The sequence below is a fragment of the Oryzias latipes genome, chromosome 15, assembly GCF_053564925.1.
Source record: "Oryzias latipes strain Hd-rR chromosome 15, Olatipes_Hd-rR_3.1".
Taxonomy (NCBI): Eukaryota; Metazoa; Chordata; class Actinopteri; order Beloniformes; family Adrianichthyidae; genus Oryzias; species Oryzias latipes.
Window position 1 is genome coordinate 2,809,576 of NC_136251.1, and position 22,978 is coordinate 2,832,553.

General features: G+C 42.5%; 1 protein-coding gene and 1 long non-coding RNA gene across 6 annotated transcripts in view; one reads left to right on the top strand and one right to left on the bottom strand.

The window, feature by feature from the left end:
* The window catches only part of LOC101165120 (rap1 GTPase-GDP dissociation stimulator 1), a 62,876-nt gene that overhangs the window by 11,962 nt on the left and 27,936 nt on the right, over positions 1 to 22,978 (top strand). For 3 of the 5 annotated variants that reach the window (XM_004084335.5, XM_020699741.3, XM_011492565.4), the window contains exons 2-7: positions 9,868 to 9,972; positions 10,249 to 10,371; positions 11,660 to 11,785; positions 12,687 to 12,815; positions 17,294 to 17,419; positions 17,845 to 17,988. In XM_004084335.5, the coding sequence (XP_004084383.1) occupies positions 9,868 to 9,972; positions 10,249 to 10,371; positions 11,660 to 11,785; positions 12,687 to 12,815; positions 17,294 to 17,419; positions 17,845 to 17,988 (753 nt within the window). Of the gene's footprint in view, positions 1 to 8,046; positions 8,239 to 8,750; positions 9,973 to 10,248; positions 10,372 to 11,659; positions 11,786 to 12,686; positions 12,816 to 17,293; positions 17,420 to 17,844; positions 17,989 to 22,978 lie in introns of those variants that run through there. The other 2 variants (XM_078931652.1, XM_020699740.3) reach the window with 2 other exon arrangements.
* The window catches only part of LOC105357494 (uncharacterized), a 38,295-nt gene continuing 32,636 nt past the window's right edge, over positions 17,320 to 22,978 (bottom strand). The window contains exons 3-4 of the long non-coding RNA XR_013647756.1: positions 17,658 to 17,760; positions 17,320 to 17,542 (exon numbers count right to left, since the gene is read on the bottom strand). This is a non-coding gene — a long non-coding RNA (uncharacterized LOC105357494). The remainder of the gene's footprint in view (positions 17,543 to 17,657; positions 17,761 to 22,978) is intronic.

The window sequence follows — 22,978 nt, forward strand, 5'->3', positions numbered from 1 at the left end:
AGGTTTTTAAAGGGTTAATTTTCCTACTGGCAATTAAAGGGTTAATTTTTCATTTGCGGTAGAGATGGTTTGGCCCTCCAGGCATACCATGCAGGGCTCTGTGGAGGGTGCCATCTTGTGTCTGCGTGTTTTTTTCTTGCAAGCACGAGGCAGAGAAGGAGCTGCGTGACCAGCAGAGAAAGATCGGCAGTGTTATAGACGGAAGAAGAAGTTGAAGAATTAAAAGAAGCTACTTTTTGTTTTTTGAGATCGGTTACGTTGTGTGCCGAAAGAACATTTTCAGAGCGGCTACGTTGTGAACGTGTCGTGTTTAAGAATTCTTGGAAACTCCAGTGAGTAGGAAAGAGTTGTATATGGAGTTGACGGTTATGTTTTAAATTAAATTCTGTTAAAAAGGGGAACAAAACAATTCGGAGTATGTAGAAAATGTTAATTTGTGTATTAACTGTGTTATTAATGTTTACTTTATTTGATTTCTTTCTGGTATAAATATGCGTGAATATGTAATTTTTGAAAAGTTAATTGAAAAGGTGGTTGAAGTATTCATTGTTTAAAAAGAATTGTATTATACCATGGTTATAATAATTTTATTCGTTAAAACTTTATTCATACAGTTATTTTTTCAGATTTGTGGAAAGGGAAATTCCTTTTACTAATAGTAATACTTGTTAAAAGGATTACTGAATTTTTTGTTTGTAAATTGGTTTTGGTGAACTACTAAAAAAAAGAAAACCATAAAAACAATTTCCAAATTACAGGGAAAAGATACTGAGTTTATTGAAAGATGAGATCTCACTTGAAATATAGATTATAATGTGTCTGATTTATTCTGTACTATGTGCAGAATTGTTTTGATGACCCTCAATTGTAGCTCGGACTACAATTCTTCGTTGGAAGTCGATGGCGAGCCAGGCGTAGAACGAGAGTATCCTGTTGAAGATTGAAGTACAGTGTGGCCAGCTGTTACTGATTCCCATCAACAGGATTGAACCCAATCTGACAGGACAAGAGATAAGGAATATACCTATACACATTCATTTATCCTACCCGGGTAGAGAACAAATTGAGTGCACAAACAAGACAAAGGACAATTTATTTTATACTATTTTTTTATAAAGCTGATTTATTTTGTAAAAGAAATTCAGTTTTAGGAACAAATTATTGTTTATGTTGTTTTTCTATTTTGTGTTGTGAAAGGTAATGGAATAAACCTGCCCTCTGTTATTTAAACACATTGTTGTTTTTTTTCTTCTCTTCGTAAATAGGACCTAGTAACTTTGTGTAGCTTTTGCTGGTTAAGTTGACACAAGTGCTACATAAAACTTGGCGAGCCAGCCAGGAGAGATTTAAGTATTTAAATCTTTAAAGAGTTAAATCAAAATACAGTTGGGCAGTTTTATTACAGAACCTTAATTTTTCTGATTTTCCTGCTTGCACAATGGAGGTTGTAGCAGCTGAAAATGTGAAAGTACCAAACGCACTGCTTGTTAGTGGATTAACAGGTGCAGTGACAGACAATGAGGTAATTGAGTTTTTGCAGATGTATGGTCCAATTTCAAGAGTAGTGAAGCTTAGTAGTTCTGACCCCGATTTTAAGAATACTGCTATAGTTGAGTTTCAATCAGGTCATGCTGTTGAAGCACTTCAAGAGAGGTTACCATGCCAGCGACCCACTTCTGATCCAGACGTCTCTCATGGTATTCAACTTTTGTCCACCTTGTACAGTACCAAGCTAACTTCTGATCTAACTCAGTCATATTTGGCAGAGCTTAAGGGAGTTGCAAAGACGAGTGGCACAGAATATGAGCAAATATTGCTGGACGAGCTAGCTAAAATCCAGAAATCTGCGAATGGGAAAATCTTGGGATCTCTTGTTCAACCCACAGAATCTCTAACCCTTTCTCCTGATTCTGGCAATGATGTCGCCATTGTAGACTCAAATCTTGCTCAGACCAGTCAGACGGCTGATCCCATCGGAGCCAACCTTCGCAATGTACAATCAGTCATTGCAGACCTTGACTTTAAAGCTTCACCTTCCACTGAGAAACCTACCTATGCTTTGACATCCGAACAGATCAGCCCACCTGAGGTTCAGAGGCTTGTGGTTGAACATGTTGTGAAAGGCAGCGAGATACCACAGTCACCTCACGGGTCTTCTAAACTCAGGCCATTTTCTGGAAGGGTTCCATGCCCTAATTTAGAAGTTGATTATGACACTTGGCGTGGTCATGTCGAATTCTACCTTGCTGATCCAACTATTTCTGAGAAGCAACTTGTCAGAAAAATTATAGAAAGTCTCCTGCCCCCTGCTGGTGGCATTGTGAAACAGCTTGGGCCTCTGTCCAGGCCACAAGATTTTTTGAGCCTTCTTGATTCAGCTTATGGCACTGTTGATGATGTTGATGAGCTTTTTGCAAAGTTTCTTAACACCAATCAAGACGCTGGTGAAAAGCCGTCTATATATTTGCATCGTCTTCAAGCAACCCTGAGTAAAATCGTGAAAGGTGGCGGCATTTCTTCTAGTGACTCTGATCGCCAACTGTTAAAACAGTTCTGCAGGGGATGTTGGGATAATGGCTTAATTACAAGCCTCCAACTGGAACAAAAGAAACTTAACCCACCACAGTTTTCTGAGCTGTTACTTTTATTGCGCACAGAGGAGGATAAACAATCTGCAAAGTCCAGCCGGATGAAGCAGCACCTTGGGCTCTCAAAGCTAAAAGTTCAGTCTCACCCACAGAATGTGTACTCAGGTACAGGGGCAACCGCATCATCTTCATCTGATGATCCAACTCCAGCTGTAACAAAAAAGTTACAAAAGCAAATTGCAGAGCTTCAAGCGCAGCTAAGCTCCTTAAAGGCCAGTATGAATGAGCCTTTAAACAAAAAACAACACACTAAAGCAGTAACTGCAAAGAAAAGTGTGATGAAAGAGAGTGCAGATAACCTTCCACAGTTCAGTACCAACTTTGGCAACAGTAGTAAAAAACCACGTGCTGGATACTGTTTTAGATGCGGGGAAGATGGACACATAGCTCCATCATGCTCTAACGACCCCAACCCGCAAGTTGTTGATGCTAAGAGAAAGCAATTGAAGGAAAAACAAAAACTCTGGGATGAACAAAATAAATTCGATTTAAACTAATCTCAGTTCCAGTTGTGGGGCAAACTGGAGCTGATGTGATTGAGAGTCCCAAAAACAAAGCTGCCTTGAATATGACGACTCATGCATCCAAACCAAAGCATCAGTTTAAAATACCCAGAGGTTTAGTTGGTAGAAAATGCACAACCAATATCACTGTAGGAGGTGTGAACTGCAACTCATTGTTGGACACTGGGTCCCAAGTGACTACTATATCAGCCTCATTCTATAATAAGAACTTGTCAGATCAGCCCATTGAACCCATTGACTCTCTTGATGTTGAAGGTGCTAATGGACAAGCTGTTCCATATTTGGGCTTTGTTAAAGTTAACATTTGTTTCCCAAAGGACTTCATTGCCACACAGCCTGATGTTTCTACCTTGGCACTAGTTGTTCCTGATTTGAGATCCAGCACAGACTTGCCAGTTTTAATTGGTACAAACACACTTGATGTATTGTACCAAGAGCACTGTCATAGCAAAGCTATATATGACATTTCTACTGTCTATGGCTATAGGCAGATTTTGAGTACTCTTGCACTTCGAGACAGGGTAAATCATACTGGTAATATTGGTCTTGTAACATTAAGAGGCAACGCATCACAGGTCATTCCAGCTAAATCAAAAGTTTTTCTGGAAGGATTTTTCAATGCCAAAGCTACTGTAAGTGGCAACGTGGCTGTTGTCGAGCAACCAAGTACAGCCATTTTACCTGGGGGAACTTTTGTTGATTGTTGTCTAATCACAGTACCACCTCATAATCCACAGAAAGTCCCCGTGTGGATCAGAAATGAGACTAACCATGATGTAACATTTCCAAAACATTGCGCTCTTGCTGAGCTACATGTTGTTGACCAAGTTTTTGACACTCAAGTCTCAGATACTGGAGGATCTGCTTCTGCTGTTTGTTCCAGAATTTCATCTCTGTCTTCTACACAGCTTGGAGACAACCAGTTGAGATTTGATTTCAGTGATTCACCCTTGTCTGAGGAATGGAAAGAAAGGGTTACAGAAAAACTCAGTGCATACACTGATGTCTTTGCAAGCCATGACCTTGATTTTGGCCATGCCACGAAGGTCAAACATCAGATAAGGCTCAAAGAGGAGACTCCGTTTAAACATAGACCCAGGCCTATACATCCCAGTGATTATGAGGCAGTAAGAAAACATCTTGAAACTCTATTGGAAGCTGGTGTGATTAGAGAGTCGCAATCTCCTTATTCATCGCCTATTGTTGTTGTGAAGAAAAAAAATGGCGATGTTCGCCTTTGTGTTGATTATAGGAAACTTAATGCGCAGACAATTAAAGATGCCTACGCATTGCCAAATCTTGAAGAAAGTTTTTCAGCTCTGTCCGGTTCAAAATGGTTTTCTGTCATGGACCTGAAGTCCGGATACTACCAGATTGAAATGGAGGAGAGTGACAAGGCCAAAACAGCTTTTGTCTGCCCTTTAGGGTTTTGGGAGTTCAATCGAATGCCTCAGGGAATAACAAATGCACCAAGTACATTTCAGCGGTTAATGGAGCGATGCATGGGTGACATCAACTTGGAAGAAGTTCTGGTTTTCCTTGATGATTTGATTGTCTTCTCTGATTCCCTGGAGGAGCATGAGAAGCGGCTCGAGCATGTTCTCCAACGCTTGAGAGAAAATGGTCTGAAACTTTCTCCACAAAAATGTAAGTTCTTCCAAACATCAGTAAGATACTTGGGACATATTGTCTCAAGAAATGGAGTAGAGACAGATCCTGAGAAGATTGCTGCTATAAAAACTTGGCCGGTACCACAAACTCTAAAACAGTTGAAGTCCTTTCTAGGCTTTGCAGGCTACTATCGCCGTTTTGTAAAAGATTATTCCAAAATCGTCAAACCTTTGAATGAACTAACAGCAGGTTACCCTCATTACGGAAGGGACAAAAAGGAACCACCTGCCAGAGAGTATATCGAAATCCGAAAGAGCCTTTTGCAGACCGATGGACAGGCTCTTGTCAGGAAGCTTTTGAGTGCATAAAAGAGAGATTGACCTCTGCTCCGATACTGGGGTTTGCAAACTCTAAACTCCCCTATGTTCTCCACACTGATGCTAGCACCACTGGCTTGGGTGCTTCTTTGTATCAGGAGCAGAATGGCAAAATGCAAGTTATTGCTTATGCCAGTAGAGGACTTTCTCCAAGCAAGGCTAGATATCCAGCTCACAAACTGGAATTTTTGGCCCTGAAATGGTCTATTGTTGAAAAATTCCATGACTATCTGTATGGCAATACATTCCAGGTGGTAACTGACAACAACCCTTTAACTTATATTCTCACTTCTGCCAAGTTAGACGCAGCCAGTTATCGGTGGTTGGCAGCTCTTTCTACTTTTGACTTTCACCTTAAATACAGGGCTGGAAAGGCTAATCAAGATGCAGATGGGCTCTCTCGTCGGCCTCATCATAGCCTTTCTGATGATCCTGCTTCAAAAGAGGAAGAAGAACACATAAAACAGTTCACTTCGCATCTGTTGTCTCCATCACCATGCGAGCAAGAAGAACATGAACTGAGTCCTGATGGAGTGGCTGCTGTGTGCTAAAGACATCTCCTAAGTGAAACCAAGGGCTACTTACCTTCTATCACATTGGTTGAGTCTCTTGCAGTACATGCAGATGCTGTACCAGATGAGTATGTTTGTAATGATGATTTGTTGGCTCAGATTGCAATTCCAATTTTTTCTGACAGTGATATTAGAACCCATCAAGAGAGGGATCCAGTCATCAGTCAAGTGATGCAGTTGATAAAAGCAGGCGTGAATGTGCCTCGTGACATCACAGATGGATCCCCTGGCATGAAACTGTTGCTGAAGGAGTGGAAGCGTCTTGAGTTGAGAGATGGTTTGCTGTATAGAAGGAGGCAGTGCGATACGGTGACCACTTATCAGCTTGTACTTCCAATGGCTTTGAGGTCTGATGTTCTCAGGTGCCTCCACGATGACATGGGACACATGGGTTTAGAACGGACCCAAGATCTAGTAAGATCTAGATTTTATTGGCCAAAAATGGCTGCAGATGTTGAAGCAAAGATAAAAAACTGTGGACGATGTGTCAGAAGGAAGTCCCCGCCTGAAAAGGCGGCACCTCTTGTCAATATCAGGACAACACGACCAATGGAATTGGTTTGTATGGATTTTTTATCATTGGAACCTGACAGTAAAAATACTAAGGATATTTTGGTAATAACAGACCACTTCACAAAATATGCAGTGGCCTTGCCTACACGAAATCAAAAGGCAACCACAGTTGCAAAATGTCTTTGGGAACAGTTCCTTGTGCACTATGGGTTTCCTGAACGGCTCCATAGCGATCAAGGTAGAGATTTTGAATCTCGGGTGATTAAGGAACTATGTTGTTTGACTGGTATCAAGAAAGTAAGGAAGAGTCCATATCATCCCAGAGGTAATCCAGTGGAGCGATTTAATCGCACTCTTCTTAGTATGTTGGGTACGTTGACAAATGAGCAGAAAACTCACTGGCGTGATTACGTCAAAACACTCGCTCATGCGTACAATTGTACGAAAAATGAAGTCACTGGATTCAGTCCTTATGAGCTTATGTTTGGCAGGCAACCCAGACTACCTGTTGACCTAGCATTCAACTTGCCAGTCAAAGAGGCACAAACACCGACACACTCTCAGTACGTCAGGAACTTGAAAGCTCGTCTGGAGGAGAGCTATCAAAGTGCCTTTGCAAACGCAGAGAAAGTTGCCAAAAGAAACAAGCAGCATTTTGACAAACGTGTTAGAGAATCCACCCTTGCTGTGGGGGACAGAGTTCTAGTAAGAAACTTGCGCTTGAGGAGCAAACACAAACTGGCTGATAAGTGGGAGCCCACAGTCTATCATGTTTTGAAGCAAATGGGAGATTTGCCAGTGTACATGGTTCAGCCAGTGAATGGGGATGCTCCAGCTCGAACCCTTCATAGGGATCTTCTACTACCTTGTGGAAATTTATCTGAAATGGAAGAAAATGAGGGTAACATACCAAAACCTTCTTGTCCACCCAGAACTAGACAAACTCAGTCTCAGAATCCTGAACAAGAATGTTCTGATTCTGATGAGGATTATGAAATGCTACATAGTGAGCCTATGAGTAACACTGAGACCTTTACCAAAGTTTATGACATTAACCAAAGAGGGGTCCTTTCCAGTGCTCCAGAAGGTCAAATGCCCAGTAACCAGGTTAGACCTGAAAACCCCTCACCTCTCCCTGAAAGTGTTTCTCAGCAAATGTTGGAAGGGGAGACAGGAAATGACATTTGTGAAATTCTCCGTAATGAGGAGGCTGATGATGCAGCTCAGTTGCCTAGCATGGATGAGACGCAGTCAATTCCAGGCAGTGATAACAGCCGTACCGAGTGTTTGACAGATGCAGGGGATCATATGCTGAGTCAGGGACAGAATGTAACACCCCCTGTCGATGAAGTTGTTGTCACACAGACCGAAAAAAGGGAGGAAACAGAGGGATTACATGAAGATGACACAGCACTAAGAAAGTCTGAGCGGTTAAAAACACCACCGTGTCGGTTTCATTATCCGCAGCTTGGAACGCCTCTGATTTCCTTTGCTCAGAGTTTATTGGAAGGTTTTAATCGCGCACTTGATTCTATACACGAGACTGATCACCATCTAGTTTATGAGATATAGTTATTGACACGATGTAACATGATGGGACTCATGTTATTTTTTGGGGGGGAGGGTGTAGCCCACTTATAAAAAGCATTTATTTTTGCTACAGGTTTTTAAAGGGTTAATTTTCCTACTGGCAATTAAAGGGTTAATTTTTCATTTGCGGTAGAGATGGTTTGGCCCTCCAGGCATACCATGCAGGGCTCTGTGGAGGGTGCCATCTTGTGTCTGCGTGTTTTTTTCTTGCAAGCACGAGGCAGAGAAGGAGCTGCGTGACCAGCAGAGAAAGATCGGCAGTGTTATAGACGGAAGAAGAAGTTGAAGAATTAAAAGAAGCTACTTTTTGTTTTTTGAGATCGGTTACGTTGTGTGCCGAAAGAACATTTTCAGAGCGGCTACGTTGTGAACGTGTCGTGTTTAAGAATTCTTGGAAACTCCAGTGAGTAGGAAAGAGTTGTATATGGAGTTGACGGTTATGTTTTAAATTAAATTCTGTTAAAAAGGGGAACAAAACAATTCGGAGTATGTAGAAAATGTTAATTTGTGTATTAACTGTGTTATTAATGTTTACTTTATTTGATTTCTTTCTGGTATAAATATGCGTGAATATGTAATTTTTGAAAAGTTAATTGAAAAGGTGGTTGAAGTATTCATTGTTTAAAAAGAATTGTATTATACCATGGTTATAATAATTTTATTCGTTAAAACTTTATTCATACAGTTATTTTTTCAGATTTGTGGAAAGGGAAATTCCTTTTACTAATAGTAATACTTGTTAAAAGGATTACTGAATTTTTTGTTTGTAAATTGGTTTTGGTGAACTACTAAAAAAAAGAAAACCATAAAAACAATTTCCAAATTACAGGGAAAAGATACTGAGTTTATTGAAAGATGAGATCTCACTTGAAATATAGATTATAATGTGTCTGATTTATTCTGTACTATGTGCAGAATTGTTTTGATGACCCTCAATTGTAGCTCGGACTACAATTCTTCGTTGGAAGTCGATGGCGAGCCAGGTGTAGAACGAGAGTATCCTGTTGAAGATTGAAGTACAGTGTGGCCAGCTGTTACTGATTCCCATCAACAGGATTGAACCCAATCTGACAGGACAAGAGATAAGGAATATACCTATACACATTCATTTATCCTACCCGGGTAGAGAACAAATTGAGTGCACAAACAAGACAAAGGACAATTTATTTTATACTATTTTTTTATAAAGCTGATTTATTTTGTAAAAGAAATTCAGTTTTAGGAACAAATTATTGTTTATGTTGTTTTTCTATTTTGTGTTGTGAAAGGTAATGGAATAAACCTGCCCTCTGTTATTTAAACACATTGTTGTTTTTTTTCTTCTCTTCGTAAATAGGACCTAGTAACTTTGTGTAGCTTTTGCTGGTTAAGTTGACACAAGTGCTACACTGATATAACTCGCAGGGGCAGCAGTAAAAGGTACTAGTTACCCAAACTTTAGGTCACAACGTTGTTTTGCTGTTTGTTATTTTGAAAGGGTAAATGACGGAAATAAATACAAGAATGCCTCATCTGTCATCTGATGCCTTCTTTTCTATCTTTCCTTGGCTTCTTTATGCACAATAAAATAATGTTTTGCCTTGGGGCCCAAACTTTTGATCCCCATGTATACCCTGAAAGCCTGCTAAGAGTTGATCAGACAGACGTCTGAGGTTGATCAAACATTGTCAGCATAATTTTTGATGTACACTATTGAGACCCATCCCAAGAATCAACATGTCAACAAAACCAAAGTTCTCACAAACTTCCTCTTTTCCTTTTGTTTTCACAAACTGCTTTTAGTTATTTAGTTTGTGAAGAAGAGGATTATTCAATGAAGTCTGTCTGCAGTTTCATTTGACTGCATCTCTGAAAGCTCTAAAAATATCTTTGAATTCAAATCTGCCGAACATGAAGAAGTGAAGTATCCATTTTGTTCTGCTCTTTAAATGCATATGTTGTTTAAGCAACGAACAGCGTAAAACATAAAGGAAAAACTGTTCATTTTGAAGTTCTTAAAATTGTTCTTTTTTTCTTGTTTATGTTGCTGCAGACTCTGTGAGCGAAGCTTTAAAAGCAATCAGTGTTAGCACAGACCTGGTTGAGGAGGAGCTGAAGCCTCATCTGGACACAGTGTTGGCTGGACTCCTAGAGAAAAGTAAGACAGAATGGGAATTATTTATTTATAAAATGTTGAGCCATAATTCATCAGAGTCCCCCCCACACACACACACCCTGAGGAATCTCCTCTTGTTTGTGCTGGACTTGTGTCCTCCTAGTGTTTTTGGGCATAAAAAAAAGATGGGGTGCGACTGTTTCTAACCGAACCCCCATTTTTAGTTGCTTTGTTTCCGTGTCAGTATTCTGGGACCAGGCTTTCAATGAACAACTCTATGTTGGTTTAATACATTGACAGTAGTGTTTGTCTTCACAGAGAAGGATGCTGCCATTGAAATTGCCAAAAGTGGGATTCTGCCTTCACTGGCGCAGGTGTTGCTGCGCAAAAGCAGTCTGAGCTGCCAGGTGGCTCTGGTGGTGGCAGAGATGGCGCGAGAAGGTTTGTGTTCTCAAAGCCTTTTGAGTTGATTCTTTAAAAATTTACAGAGAAGCAACAGAATGCAGCTTTTGATCTTTAAAAACAATTCAGAAGGACAAACAGACGAGTTACAAAAGGATAAATACACAGAAGGGGTTAAACACAAATGAAGTTCTTAACGTTAGGAAACAATTTCCATGTAAAGACAATTACTCATCCAGAAGAATGTCTTGTTTACCGAGGACCCCCACCCACCCAGCCACACACACACACACACACACACACACACCCACCCACCCACACACACACACACACACACACCCACACACACACACCTCCACTCCAAGCTGTCTTTAATAATGTAATAATTTGGCGTGTAGATTCTTTTATCTTTTGGACAATGAGTCAAAAACTGTTGACCTCTGGGGTTAAGACTTACAAGCATCAAGCCAAATGCAGCAAAATCAGTTTGAAGGTTGTAGCTGCCATTAGTGAGAAAATGATGAATTAATGTCAACATTTGTTGATTTCGTGTTGTGTTTTCTTTATGAGATGCTCAAGTTATCGTTAGCTCACAAAACATCTGCTGCAGTGATCTACAAACTTTTTACAGCTTGGATTTAGTTCAACTTTGTGTTAGAGACAATTTCCAAAGGAGATGTTAAAACAAAATAGTTTTTATTAAATATATTCTGCCATTGTAAATTTGTGTTTAAAAAAAAGAACGTAAAAGGAGGGTGAAAAAAATCCATTAAAATTTGAATTTGGAATGAAAAATCTAAGATCTTATTTGTTTTACCATATCGTCTAGATGAAGATGTGGAGGAGATGGTTACATGGAAATGAATAATTTGTCTCAGAGATTTGTAAATGGATCATCTAAAGACAAAGAAGAAATCAAACCTGAATTTCCATCAGCAGTTAGAACTAAAGAAAATGCTCGGATGATCAAACATCAACCCTTTAAGGTCCAGCTTCTCTGAAAGACAGAATCCTACAGCACAACCTTTTTCTGCATTAGCTTTCTTAAGTCAGGTGATGCTGTTTTCAAGGTCTTTTTCAAGACTTGCATATTAAAAAAGGTGTTTTAACAGAGTTACACTTCAAATCTTTAACATGGAGCCCCTGCAAAACAGCTTTGGGTCCATCTTGAACTGGGTAGAGGAGCCAAATGCTCCTCTGAAAAGAAAATCTTCAAGGAGAAACACACATCCAAACAGTGGCTAAACTATTTATAAAAGAAGTCACCAGTGAAAAATGGAGAGACATTTTAGAGGACGTTCCTCACCACAGTTCACCTGTGTTCCAGCTGCAGTGAGGGAGTCCTGCATCGAGGCCGGCCTGGTCAAAGCTCTGGTTCCACATCTGGACAGCAACAACGAGGAAATGCTGCTGAACACGGGCAGGGCCATCGGACGTATCTGCTTCGACAACGGTGAGCTATTCCGACAGTCCACTTTGAATGATCAGAGGTCTGTGCTGCAGCAGGCTGACATAACCTGCTGCAGCTGAACACAACAGAACTGCAGTCCAAGAAGGTTTTTAATGCAAAAAGAGCATCGGGATCAGGGAAGCTGCTGGTTCACAGCTAATGCATTCAGATTGTCCCCCCAACATTTCTGGAGTTTTACAAGAAAAACCAGTGAGGGTAGTCTCTATTGTTAATATTTTTTTATTATAACTCATTTAGGTTTTAGGGCAATTGGGCTATACATTTAGAGGTTTTTGGCAACAAAAGGCCTCAGCTTTGCCGTCATTTAACCCTTGTTCTATCCTAGGCACTTTAACATTGGGAGTTGGGTCATGTAGACCCACTAGACAGTGCTCTGAACCTGAATAACACGTCAATGGTCATCTTGACCCCATAGGATAGCACAAGGGTTAAATGTCCGGCTCTTCTTCCACTGCCGTCCAGAGCACGGTCTGTGGTGCATCTTTGTCTAACATCTAAAACGGTTTCATGTTTACTGGAAGGTCAGGAAATTATTGATAGAAAATGTTGATGAGGGTTCTCATTCATCCAAGTGATGTTGTCTTGAGGCCGAGTCACAGCATATCAACTTAAAGGCTAATCATCTTCCCTGAAATGTTTCACCACGCGTTCAAGTCACTGAAAAAGCCACAGTGGTCAAACGTTTTAGCAAATATGATTTTTAGTCCGTATGTCTTGAAATAGCTTCCAGAGATTAATAAAAATCAGGAATGAAAACCTACTTTTTCTCTGTGTCTGACCTTTAGACCTTTCTGGTACCAGTTTCTTCTAAATTTAGGTTTCCAACATCGTGTTTTTATGCCAACAGTGAGCTCCTTCTCTTTAAACTTCTCTTCTTTATCAGCATACCAACAAGACCAGTTAGTCCAGAGTGGCGTCATCGCCAGACTGGTCTCCATAATGAGGGAGTATCCCAAGAACGACCCGCTGGTCAACGTCTGTCTGCTGGCTTTGTGTAACCTGGCTGACATGGGTGAGTGTTCTTGAGCTTTATCGATAAAGTAAAAGAGTGAAGGAAAAACACCAACTCTGAGACAGAGACAAAGTCAAGTTGATCAGTCAATTTAAATAGCAACAATTTTGGACCATAAAATCTATACCACAGACCAGATTCAATTTACTTTTTCATCAGACTTAAGAGGATTTATATCTGCTAGTTTTATCTTTTACTGTTATGGCTGGCTGGTGGAGGAAAACGTAGGAGCAAGAGCGACTCAAACAAATCTCTTGTAGTTACAAAGGTTTGATGAAAACTAAGGTGATGAATAGATCGAGCTTGTGTTCCAGAACCTTTCCAATCTCCAGTGGGACTTTTGTTTCAAAGCAACGTTCCGAGCTCTGATTGAACCAGGGAGATCACGTGACTGTTTCACATTGCTCAACATTACGTCGCCAGCTGTTCTCAATAGGGTTGGGCGATGTCCCCTAAATTGGCCGTTGACGTTGTTTGCTGTCAACCATCGGGATGGACGATGACATCGTCGGGGGGGGGGGCTATTTTTACATTTTTCGTTCTTATACAACTGCTATTCGTTATTTTACTTTTTTTATTTTATTTCCCAACTAATGACTAATCCGCAATGATCCAGTATAAACTGAGGGAAGTGACTTTAACAAAAAAAGTAACAAACAAAATAGAAAAGAAGTAGTCCGCTCCCGCACTTAACTAGTGAAGTGGACCGGCGGAGCGCGGACTTCCAGCTTTGTGTTTGATGGGAAGGGAGGGGGGGTGCTTTGTTACATGAGCGGTGTGTGTGGAATATTTAAGACTGCGATCCGTCCCGCACCTCTAGGGGTACGAGGCTACGAGCTACCGAACTCAGAACCGGGTCTAAAAGTGTGTGTCTGAGGACAGCTCGGATCGTCAGCACACACACAGCGGTTTGAGCTTCAAAGCAGAAATGTCGCTCAGTCCTTAGAAAACAATCAATCAATCACGTGGATTTGTGTTTCCAGTCGTGTCCCGACTAAATAAAGACTGATGTTATTCACAGCATGCAGCGCCACCCAAAGCTAATGTTGTTAGCCCGTGTTAGCATACTGCTAATCCTGGCTCCGTCCAGAAAAAGCACTGACCACACGGATTAAAATTCAAATGATGAGCGAACAGGTGTTTGATAATAACCGTAACATTATTAAAAGCACGTTTAGAAGATCGTCTCGTATTTTACCGAGCTGACATGTCAATATATATAGCCGCTCGGCGCTGTTTAACATCGTTTTGTATTGAATTGTTACATTCAATAAAGTTTGAAAAAAAAAGCTGCTCAGCGGAATTTATATCCTTCCGGTTTTCAAACCCTACTGCGCATGTGCGAATGATTTATTCCGACGGAAAGTGTGACCTTAGTGAACGTTTTTTATATTCTGAAAACATTTTTCTGGGCCCATGTACACGGTTGGATTCTAATCCGACCATTGATCCCATCAAGATATTTTTCACATGTAACCGCGGCTTATGGTGTCGACTCGCAACGTGGCGGGGGCGTGGCATCACGATGGTGGTCTCTCCATCGGGATGTCAGTCACCCATCACGATGGACGATGATATCGTCCATCGGCACAACCCTAGTTCTCAATGGTCACAGTTGTTTTCATGCACCACAGAATTATAATTCAATGGAATACCTCAATGGAATCTTATTGGTTTGAAAGTGTCATCCACAGTTTCACAAAATGAACGACCCTGGGAGAATTTCAGGCAGGCAGTTCAGCAGCGTGTTTACTCCTCCCTGCAGGCGGTTGCAATCAAATCACCTGTTCCGCGTCCTACTTAAAGAACCAGGTGTGCAATCCACGGCCTCTTCATCAATTTCCATGAGCGCTGGGTTTGTCGCCCCACCCTCCTCCCCGGCTTCCACCTGTGAGCTCCGTGAGGGGTAGTTTTACACCCGACCTTTTCTATGGAAATCTTTTTTTATTGTGTCTGAACGGAGCCTTATGCCAAACTAAAAGAAAATCTGGAAATAAATCATTCTCTACTGCATGAGTTGTCTGACTGAAATGAAAAAAAAAAAAGTTGTTTGTAAACTGGCCCTATAACTCAGACTTAGTCAACTGCAGGGAGACCATTGTAAACGTTATTTGATGAATTTTTAAATGCTCTGTCAATAAATGGTGACTATCAGCCACTAATCAGTAAAGACACAAAAATGTCCTGCCTTAAAACATGTGTGTGTGTGGGGGGGGGATGCCTGAAAGCATTTTCATTTCAGTTTACTGAAATGAAAATCAACACTACAAATGTTGAGTTGATGTATAAACTCAGAGTGATTGCCAACAAAAACCTTTGATCATTATAAAATCCTTGTGATCATATTTCAGTTCCAACCCATCTGACAAATTTCCTGAAAACCCCTGAAGCAGCAGATTGTGCAGAAATTATTATTTGTGTAATTTTCAAAACTTTTGGCCACTGCTGTACTCCAACATGTGGAAGCCCACATTGGCTCCTTTCAAAGAAAACCCATCTTCACTGTCATAACTTTTGCCATATACTGTCTTTTTCCTATTGTTGATTAATGCTTCAACTGTTTCCTGTAAACATCATAATATTTTTATAGTAACTTACAGCACGAGGTCCAATATAACTTTGGCATGTTTTATGAAAAATACATAAATGGTGTAATTATACAGATTTATAAATAAGTGATGTGTGTTTCATTTGCATGTATTTATATCCATTCACCTTCAGAACCTGCTGAATTCCTTGTGGGGTCAAAGTGTTACTGGAGCCTATCCCTGCTACTGTACGATCAAGGCAGGCTTCATCCTAAACAGGTCTCCAGTCTGTTGCAGGGCCACACACACACACACCCACGCACACACACACACACACACACACACACACACTCATTCACACCTAGGGACAACGTAGAGACACCAATCATCTATGAAGCATGTTTTTGCACTGTGAGGCAAAAGCGCCAATAACTGCACCACCTTGGAGCACATGTATATTTGTTGACATTATTTCACACCAAAACTATTGGAAGTTGGGTAATGAGAACATAAAAAGGAGGGGAAATTAAATGTTTGTGATTTGACTTCTTTGTCTCATTCAATTCGGCAACTGAAAAAGCATCATTGCGAGTCAAATCCTGACAGACACAGGGCTACCACATTCCCGTCCACGGGTTTTAGCATTTACATTTAGCTGGGAATCTCACTTCCTATTGTGCTGCATCATATCTTTCCTACATGCATGACGAAAGAACAAATTCTCAGTTTACAGAAATAACAATCTTTTTAGCACTGTAATTCTAAAATGTGCCAAAAACATGTTGTTGTTTTTTCCTCCTTGTTGTTTTCAGTGCCTCATCATAAAGTGGGGCAGTGATGATGCTTCACTGGCACATTTCATCAAAGTACTGAAGAACAGCTAAAGATTCATCTTTGGGAAGTGTTTAGTGTGGAAATGAATCATAACCTAGTGAAGCAAAAGTAACTTTCCATCAGTTGTAACACACCATTGTGTGTAGCTCGATCTGCCTCTTATCCTCGAGGAGTTTCAATTATTTCGTGTATTAACCCCCACAACCTCAACCTCTCCCAAATTTAGGCCTGGACACTGATGCACCACATCCATGGCCTGTATCTAGACGAGGTATCCATGGCAACCATGAGCCCCAGCAGCCACAAAAATCAGTTGTCACAAAAGAGACCATTGTTGTCATGACTTGAGGGCAACATTTCCTTCAAGGAGTGACATGTATGATCTTAAAAGGATTGACCAATGACTGTAGATATAGATGGACAGGTAATCACTCGCTGGTTTGAACTAAAGCCAGTTTTTCAGGACATAATCCCACAAAGATTTCCCAAAAATAGGAAGATTAACTGATGACCCATCAATCAAAGGACACCCCCCCCCCCATTTGAGCATGATTTAGGTCTCAAATATGAAACAAAAGATTGAGAATAGTCAACCTTCAGAACAGTTGTCGAAGCTGTAAATCTATCCAAAGAGGATGACAAACTGTTGAAACCAGACTGTGAGCTTCATCGTTAAGTTTGTTTTGGAGCGAATGAGGACTTGACTGTTTATGGAGCCCCCCCTCTGCTGCATTTCTTCTTCTCTCCTAATAATATAGCTGGGATGTACTGCACAATGGTGTAGTGGTTAGCTCCCCTGCCTTACAGTGAGACGGTCCTGGTTTGAATCCCACTTGGGTCTATTCAGTGTGGAGTTAGCGTGCTCGGGTTTTCTCCGGCTTCCTCCCACAGTCCTAAAATATGTTTCATAGGTTAACTTGTGCTTCTAATTGTTCTTAGGTGTAAGTCTGTTTGGTTGTTTGTCTGTGTGTGGCCCTGTGATGGACTGGAGAACTGTTATGGGTGAACCCTGCCCTAAGCCATTGGCACTGCGTCCAGCCCCCAAATGGGAATTCAGCAGGTTTAGAAAATGGATGGATGGTCAGTTTATTTGTTTTCCTCCATGTGTGCCTCCAGACTGTGCGAGGGAAGCACTGGCAGACCTGGACGTGTCTGAAGTCCTGATTCTTCAGCTGAGGCGAGCTCCTGATGCCGAACGCCGACATGTCATCTTGGAAATTTTGGGATCCTTGGGGGAAAGTGGTAGGTTCTTTCACAATGTTTGGCCACTGTAGCTTGTTTACAAAAAAAGGCATTTGACATCAATCCCCATCAAGCAGCAGGAGTTGCTGCTCAGCACCGGAGCTCCAACAAACCTGCAGTATCCTGCAGACCCAAGAACATGACAATCAGAACAAGTGTACTCAAATCAGTTATTGAGTTTAAATACAATTATCAAAAAATCAAAAAATTCTGCAAATATGCATGAGGACCAAGTCACCTAAAGTCTGCATATAGCAGAGCCCCAAAGTGGAGTGTTTGGTTGGGCTGCAGTTTTCCACATCATGAAAAGACAGACAACCTTGGATTGCTGCATGCATGTGCTGCAGAAACAGAAAAAAAACACTTTGCTGATTCTGTGCGTCACAAAAATGTGTCGCAGCTTTCCTGTTGTGCTTTCCCCTCAGATGCTCTGAAGCTGCAGTTTGCAGAGTCAGGAGTGCCAGAGGCTTTGTCAGAAATGATCCGAAGTCTGCAGGGGGGCGATGACCCACACGACTTCTGCAGCATGAAGATCGCCTCCAACCTCATCGTGTCTCTGCTTCTGGGTGGTGAGTGTCGGTTTGTTTAGTCCCACTGGATTGAGTCCAGGGTTTTCTTCTCTCTATAGTGAGTTTTTGCCTGTTCTGGCTCCACTTAAACATTTGAGGATTTCAAATGTTTTTAGGGTCTCCTATCATTTTAATTTAAAATAAACTAATTCTGAAGGGGGTCCGTCATTCATAAAAATAGCTGCCCCCCCCCCCCCACTCTAAACAACAGGAAGGGGAGTTTGTGCCCTCAGAGTTGGAAAGAACATTTTTAAAAAGTATCAAATTATAAAAGAAACCGATATTACAAACCCAGAGATCCCAGAGTCTTTATCTCATTAAAATAATTATGATTTTAAGACAAAGAAAATACTTTCATTATTTCTGTACATGATTTCGAATGTTTTCTGGTTTCCAATAATGTGGTTTTAAGAAACACCAATTATGTTCTTTGGCCCAGCCGTAAAATCCTTTTTCTCCAAACCTGGACAATCTTAGTCAAAGAACTTAACGGTATTAGGATAGAAATCTTGTTTCTCAAAAAAGTTTGAGTTTTCCATCCATCCTGTTCCACTTATCAGCAGGTCACGGGGGCAGATGTCACAGAGGTGATACTCAGACCTCCCTTTCCACTAAAACTTTCACCAGTTCTTCCATGGGGAACTCAAGGTAGCGATGGGCTGATGAAGCCTCATCAACTGCGGTTACATGGACAAAGGTCCTCAGAATGAACGCCTGATCAGAATAAAAATGCCTCATGTAAACACTGCGTTCGCAATACTCTGCCCCCATCAGAGTCACTTGGATCAAGGTTTCCTTCCGATGGAGATAGGAGAGTTATGCTGATGGCTGATCCGATCGTGGGTCACTACTGCTCTGGTTTTACGTCATGCGTAGACGGTGTGGCGCTCCAAGACTTAGGAGAACGATGTCTCCCATTAGAACTGTGTCCTCAAGCACAGGAGCAGCTCTGGGACGGCGTGTGAGCTAACGGAGGCGGCTTTTCAAAGCAGAAATGCCACGCAGTCCTGAGAAACGGTGTAAATAATCACGTGGATTTGTGTTTCAAGTCGTGTCCAGAAAAAAATTAAAACTGATGTTATTCCCACATATTTACGTACAGCCAAGATGCAGATTGACCGCATGGATTTATGTTCATCCTAGGCTTGGATTAAAAAAATATTATGAGTGAACAGGCGTTTCATAATAATCATAACAATAATAAAGCACCTTTAGAAGATCATCTCGCTCTTTTTAACAGCTCTGTTTGTTTATAACGGAACTCAATGTTTCTTCTTCTATGGTCATTTCCAGTATTTTAGAGAGTTCTGCGCATGTCCAAATGATTTATTCTGACCGAAGGTGTAAACGTTTGTTATAATCGGAAAAAGCTTTTCTGGGCCCATGTACACAGTTCAATTCTAATGTGACCTTTATCCCTTGTGTTATCTTAGATGACCCCACCCTTACATTGACGTGTTCTCCCTGCCATGACAAAGGTGGATAAAGGTGGAAAGATTTCATGTAATCCATGGACACCAGTGAAGATCACAAATCATTGAAGAAAAAAGGTTTAGCACACTGTCTAGTGGGTCTAGATGACCCAACTCCCAATGTTAAAGTGCCTAGGATAGCACAAGGGTTAAATAACTAAAGATATTTTGCACATGTGACCACAGCTAGTGTTGCTCCCTCGCTAGTGCCCCCTGCAGTAATTCTGAAATCATTGCAGGTAAATAAAATAAGAATTAGATTTTAAAAGAAGCTGTTTAAACCATGCAGTGTGTGTGTCCTCTGTAGACACACACACTGCATGCTAGCAACACACACAGCAAATACACACCACTCACAGAGGGACCCCGGAGTGGGGGGCTCTGCGGCTTGGCAGCGGTGGGGCCCCCCACACTGGAGACCTCCCATTTTACCTGCAGCACACACACAGCACTCCCACACCTCCATACATGGGTGGGGGGGGGGGGGGGGGCGGTCTTCACCCGCCTGGTCCTTTCGGGGCGGCCGGGCTTGTGGGTGGCCTGCTGGCAGCGGGGGGTGGGGGAAGGTGACCAGATGATTGTGAGTATGTGTGCATGAGTGCATGGGTGGGACGGACCTGGGGGCTGGCTCGCTGGGACCCTCCGGGGCTTTCTCTCCCCATCACAGAGAGGGGAGGGCACTGAGAGGGTTGGGGAGGGGGGCTCAGATTTTTTGGCGGGTGGGGGGGGGGTTGTAGTGTGTAGGGTTGTAGGGTTATGGGGGGTGGCTGTGGGTGCGTGGTGGCCCCTGGGTTGCTCGGGTCGCGTGCCTGGGCTGGCTTGCGGAGACGGGGCGCCGGTTGGGTGGTGGGCGGCTCATGGGTTCTGGGGGCCCTGGCTTCGTCCTTGGCCCTTGTCTCGGTGTCCTTCGCCCGGTGGCCCCCATTGCTGCCGCCTGGTAGGGCTAAGCGCTCCTGTCCTGTGGCCCGGGGGCCGGACACTGGGTTCGCTTATGCCTCTGGGCATTGGGGGGGCCCCTGTAAGGGGGCCTTCTCTGTGCCTGGCTGGTGGGGTGGGCGGTCCCCTCTTCCTCCCCTCCCGGGCTGCCTGGGTCCGGGTGCTGGGGGGGCTACTGGCCTGCGGGGCTCCCCTTTCCTGGTCTGGCTGGTTTGGCTGGGTAGGATCTGGTTCCCCTTATGAACACACCGTTCACGACGGCAGCATGCATGTATCTCAACCCCCACGTGCACACTCCACACTGCTCCCTGTCTGCTTCATCCCTCCTCCTTACCTACAGTGTATTGATGGACAGATATTTTTCGCTCATCTTAGTGTCAGATTTTCACCTTTGATGTAATATTTGTCTTTCCAGCAGATCTGGTATAATTGTTACAGCTTAAAATAATAACTTATTCAAATCAGTGCTTGTATCCCCCACCTTTTCACCTTTCTTCCTTTTACTCTGTTCCACCCCCCTCCCACCCCCCCACCCCCCTCACATTCTTCCCTTCTCCCTCCCCACACACACTAAATGTAACAAATAAATAAAAGAAAAAATAATACGACAAAAAGGGGTTTATACAAATCTACACTTTAGTTTCTCGAACCTATATAACCTCTTTTTGTGATAGTAAACCCTGTCCAACACAAAAAGCCTTCAGCTCTAATCTGTTTGCTCAGCTGTTGGACTGAACGAGTTAAAAAAAGAAAAAAAGAAAAAAAAAGAAGCTGTTTAAACCCCACTTGGATAAAAAAAATTGTATTTTTTAACATAGCATCTTTCTCATTATAGATGACATACATAAAGAAGATAAGCATTGAAACTGCATTTTTATTTTCCTTATTCAAGACGTGGGGAATCAGGAGAAGACAGGAAATGCAGTTTGAAAAACTTGTAGTTGTGACGTACAAACTACAATCAGCAGCTCCCAGCTCTGCTCTATTCTGATCATCCACTGTCAGACAAATACATCCATGAACGTCTTTGTTTTCCTCGTCTGAGCTGGAATCAGGCAGAAAACTGTACGGCTGGATAACTCCATCAATGCTCACTATTTTTGTTGCACTGCTAATGTTAGATTGGGGGTGTGAGGGACTTACAGTTAGCGGGTGAGAGTGAAACAAAGAAAGGCATGATGGGAAATGAAGGCTGGGTCACTCCGCCAACTCAGACGTGAAATTCTAATGAACTCCTGCCGCTCTGCAGAAAGCGGCTGTGGTGCAGCAGCAGGGTGATGGGAAGATGCCAGGTTCAATTTCCCTTCACGCTATTACCTAACTATGTAGCTATGAGGGGGCCCAAGTCTGTGTCCCCCTGTGCAGGTCCCCAGCCTGGATAAAATGCAGGGTTGTGTCAGGATGAAGATCTGGCATAAAAATCTATGCCAAACCCCCTTTGCTAATCAATGAAAGATGATTCTCTGTGGCCCTGCGACAGACTGGAGACCTGTCCAGGGTGTCCTTGCCTTCACCCTGGAGACCTGTCCAGGGTGAAGGCAAGGCTGCTCAAACACACGGTTCTCCTGACAGCAGCTAACCGAGAGCGGCAGGATGGATCGCAGTCACACAAACAACAAAACCCACACGTAACAAAGCATCCTCCCTCCCATCAAACACAAAGCTATTAATCCAGCTGCTCTGCAGCTGCTCAGAGACACAGTTCGCTCGGTCCACCGGCACACGAGCCAGGACCATGCGGGGTCCATACGTCACGGGTCAGGAAGCGCTCCTCCCCGGCGTTAAACCAGAGCAGAAGTGACACACGATCGGAATGAACCGTTTACATGAACAACGATCGGATCAACAATCGGCATAACCCACCTATCCTAACCTAAGAAATTTTAATCCGAACGAGTCTGATCGGGACAGAGTATTCTGAACGGCGTGTTTATATGACGCATTTTCCTTCCGATCAGGCGTTCTTTCCGATTACTTTTGCCCATGTAAACGCACTGACTGTGTCTCTCGTGGACATGTCTAAACCATCTCAGTCTGGCCTTTCTGACTTTATCTTCAAAACCTCCAGCATGTGCTGTTCCTCTGATGTACTTATTCCTATCCATCCTGGTCCCTCCAAAAGAGAACCTCAGCATCTTCATCTCTGCTACCTCCAGCTCTGCTTTCTGTCTGTGCTACTGTCTCTAGGTCCAACAACATGGCTGCTCTCACCACAGCTTTCTACACCTTTCCTTTCATTTGAAATGAAACTCTTCTATCACACCTGACACTTTTCTCCACCCATTCCAATCTGCCTGCACTCACCTCTTCAACTTATTTTTCATACTCTCCACTACCCTGGAGTGCTGCCCCTATCTCTAGCTTCTCCTCCACCTGTTCCCTGCTCTCACTACAAATCACAAAATCATCTGCAAACATAAATAGAGGATAATAGATAATAGAGGTTCCTGTCTGACCTCATCTGTCAGTCTTTTCATCACCATTGCACTCCTCTATCACCCCTACAACACACCTCACCACTGTCTTACAGCCCTCATACATGTCTTGCACTGCTCCAACATCATAATTGTCTAATCCAGACT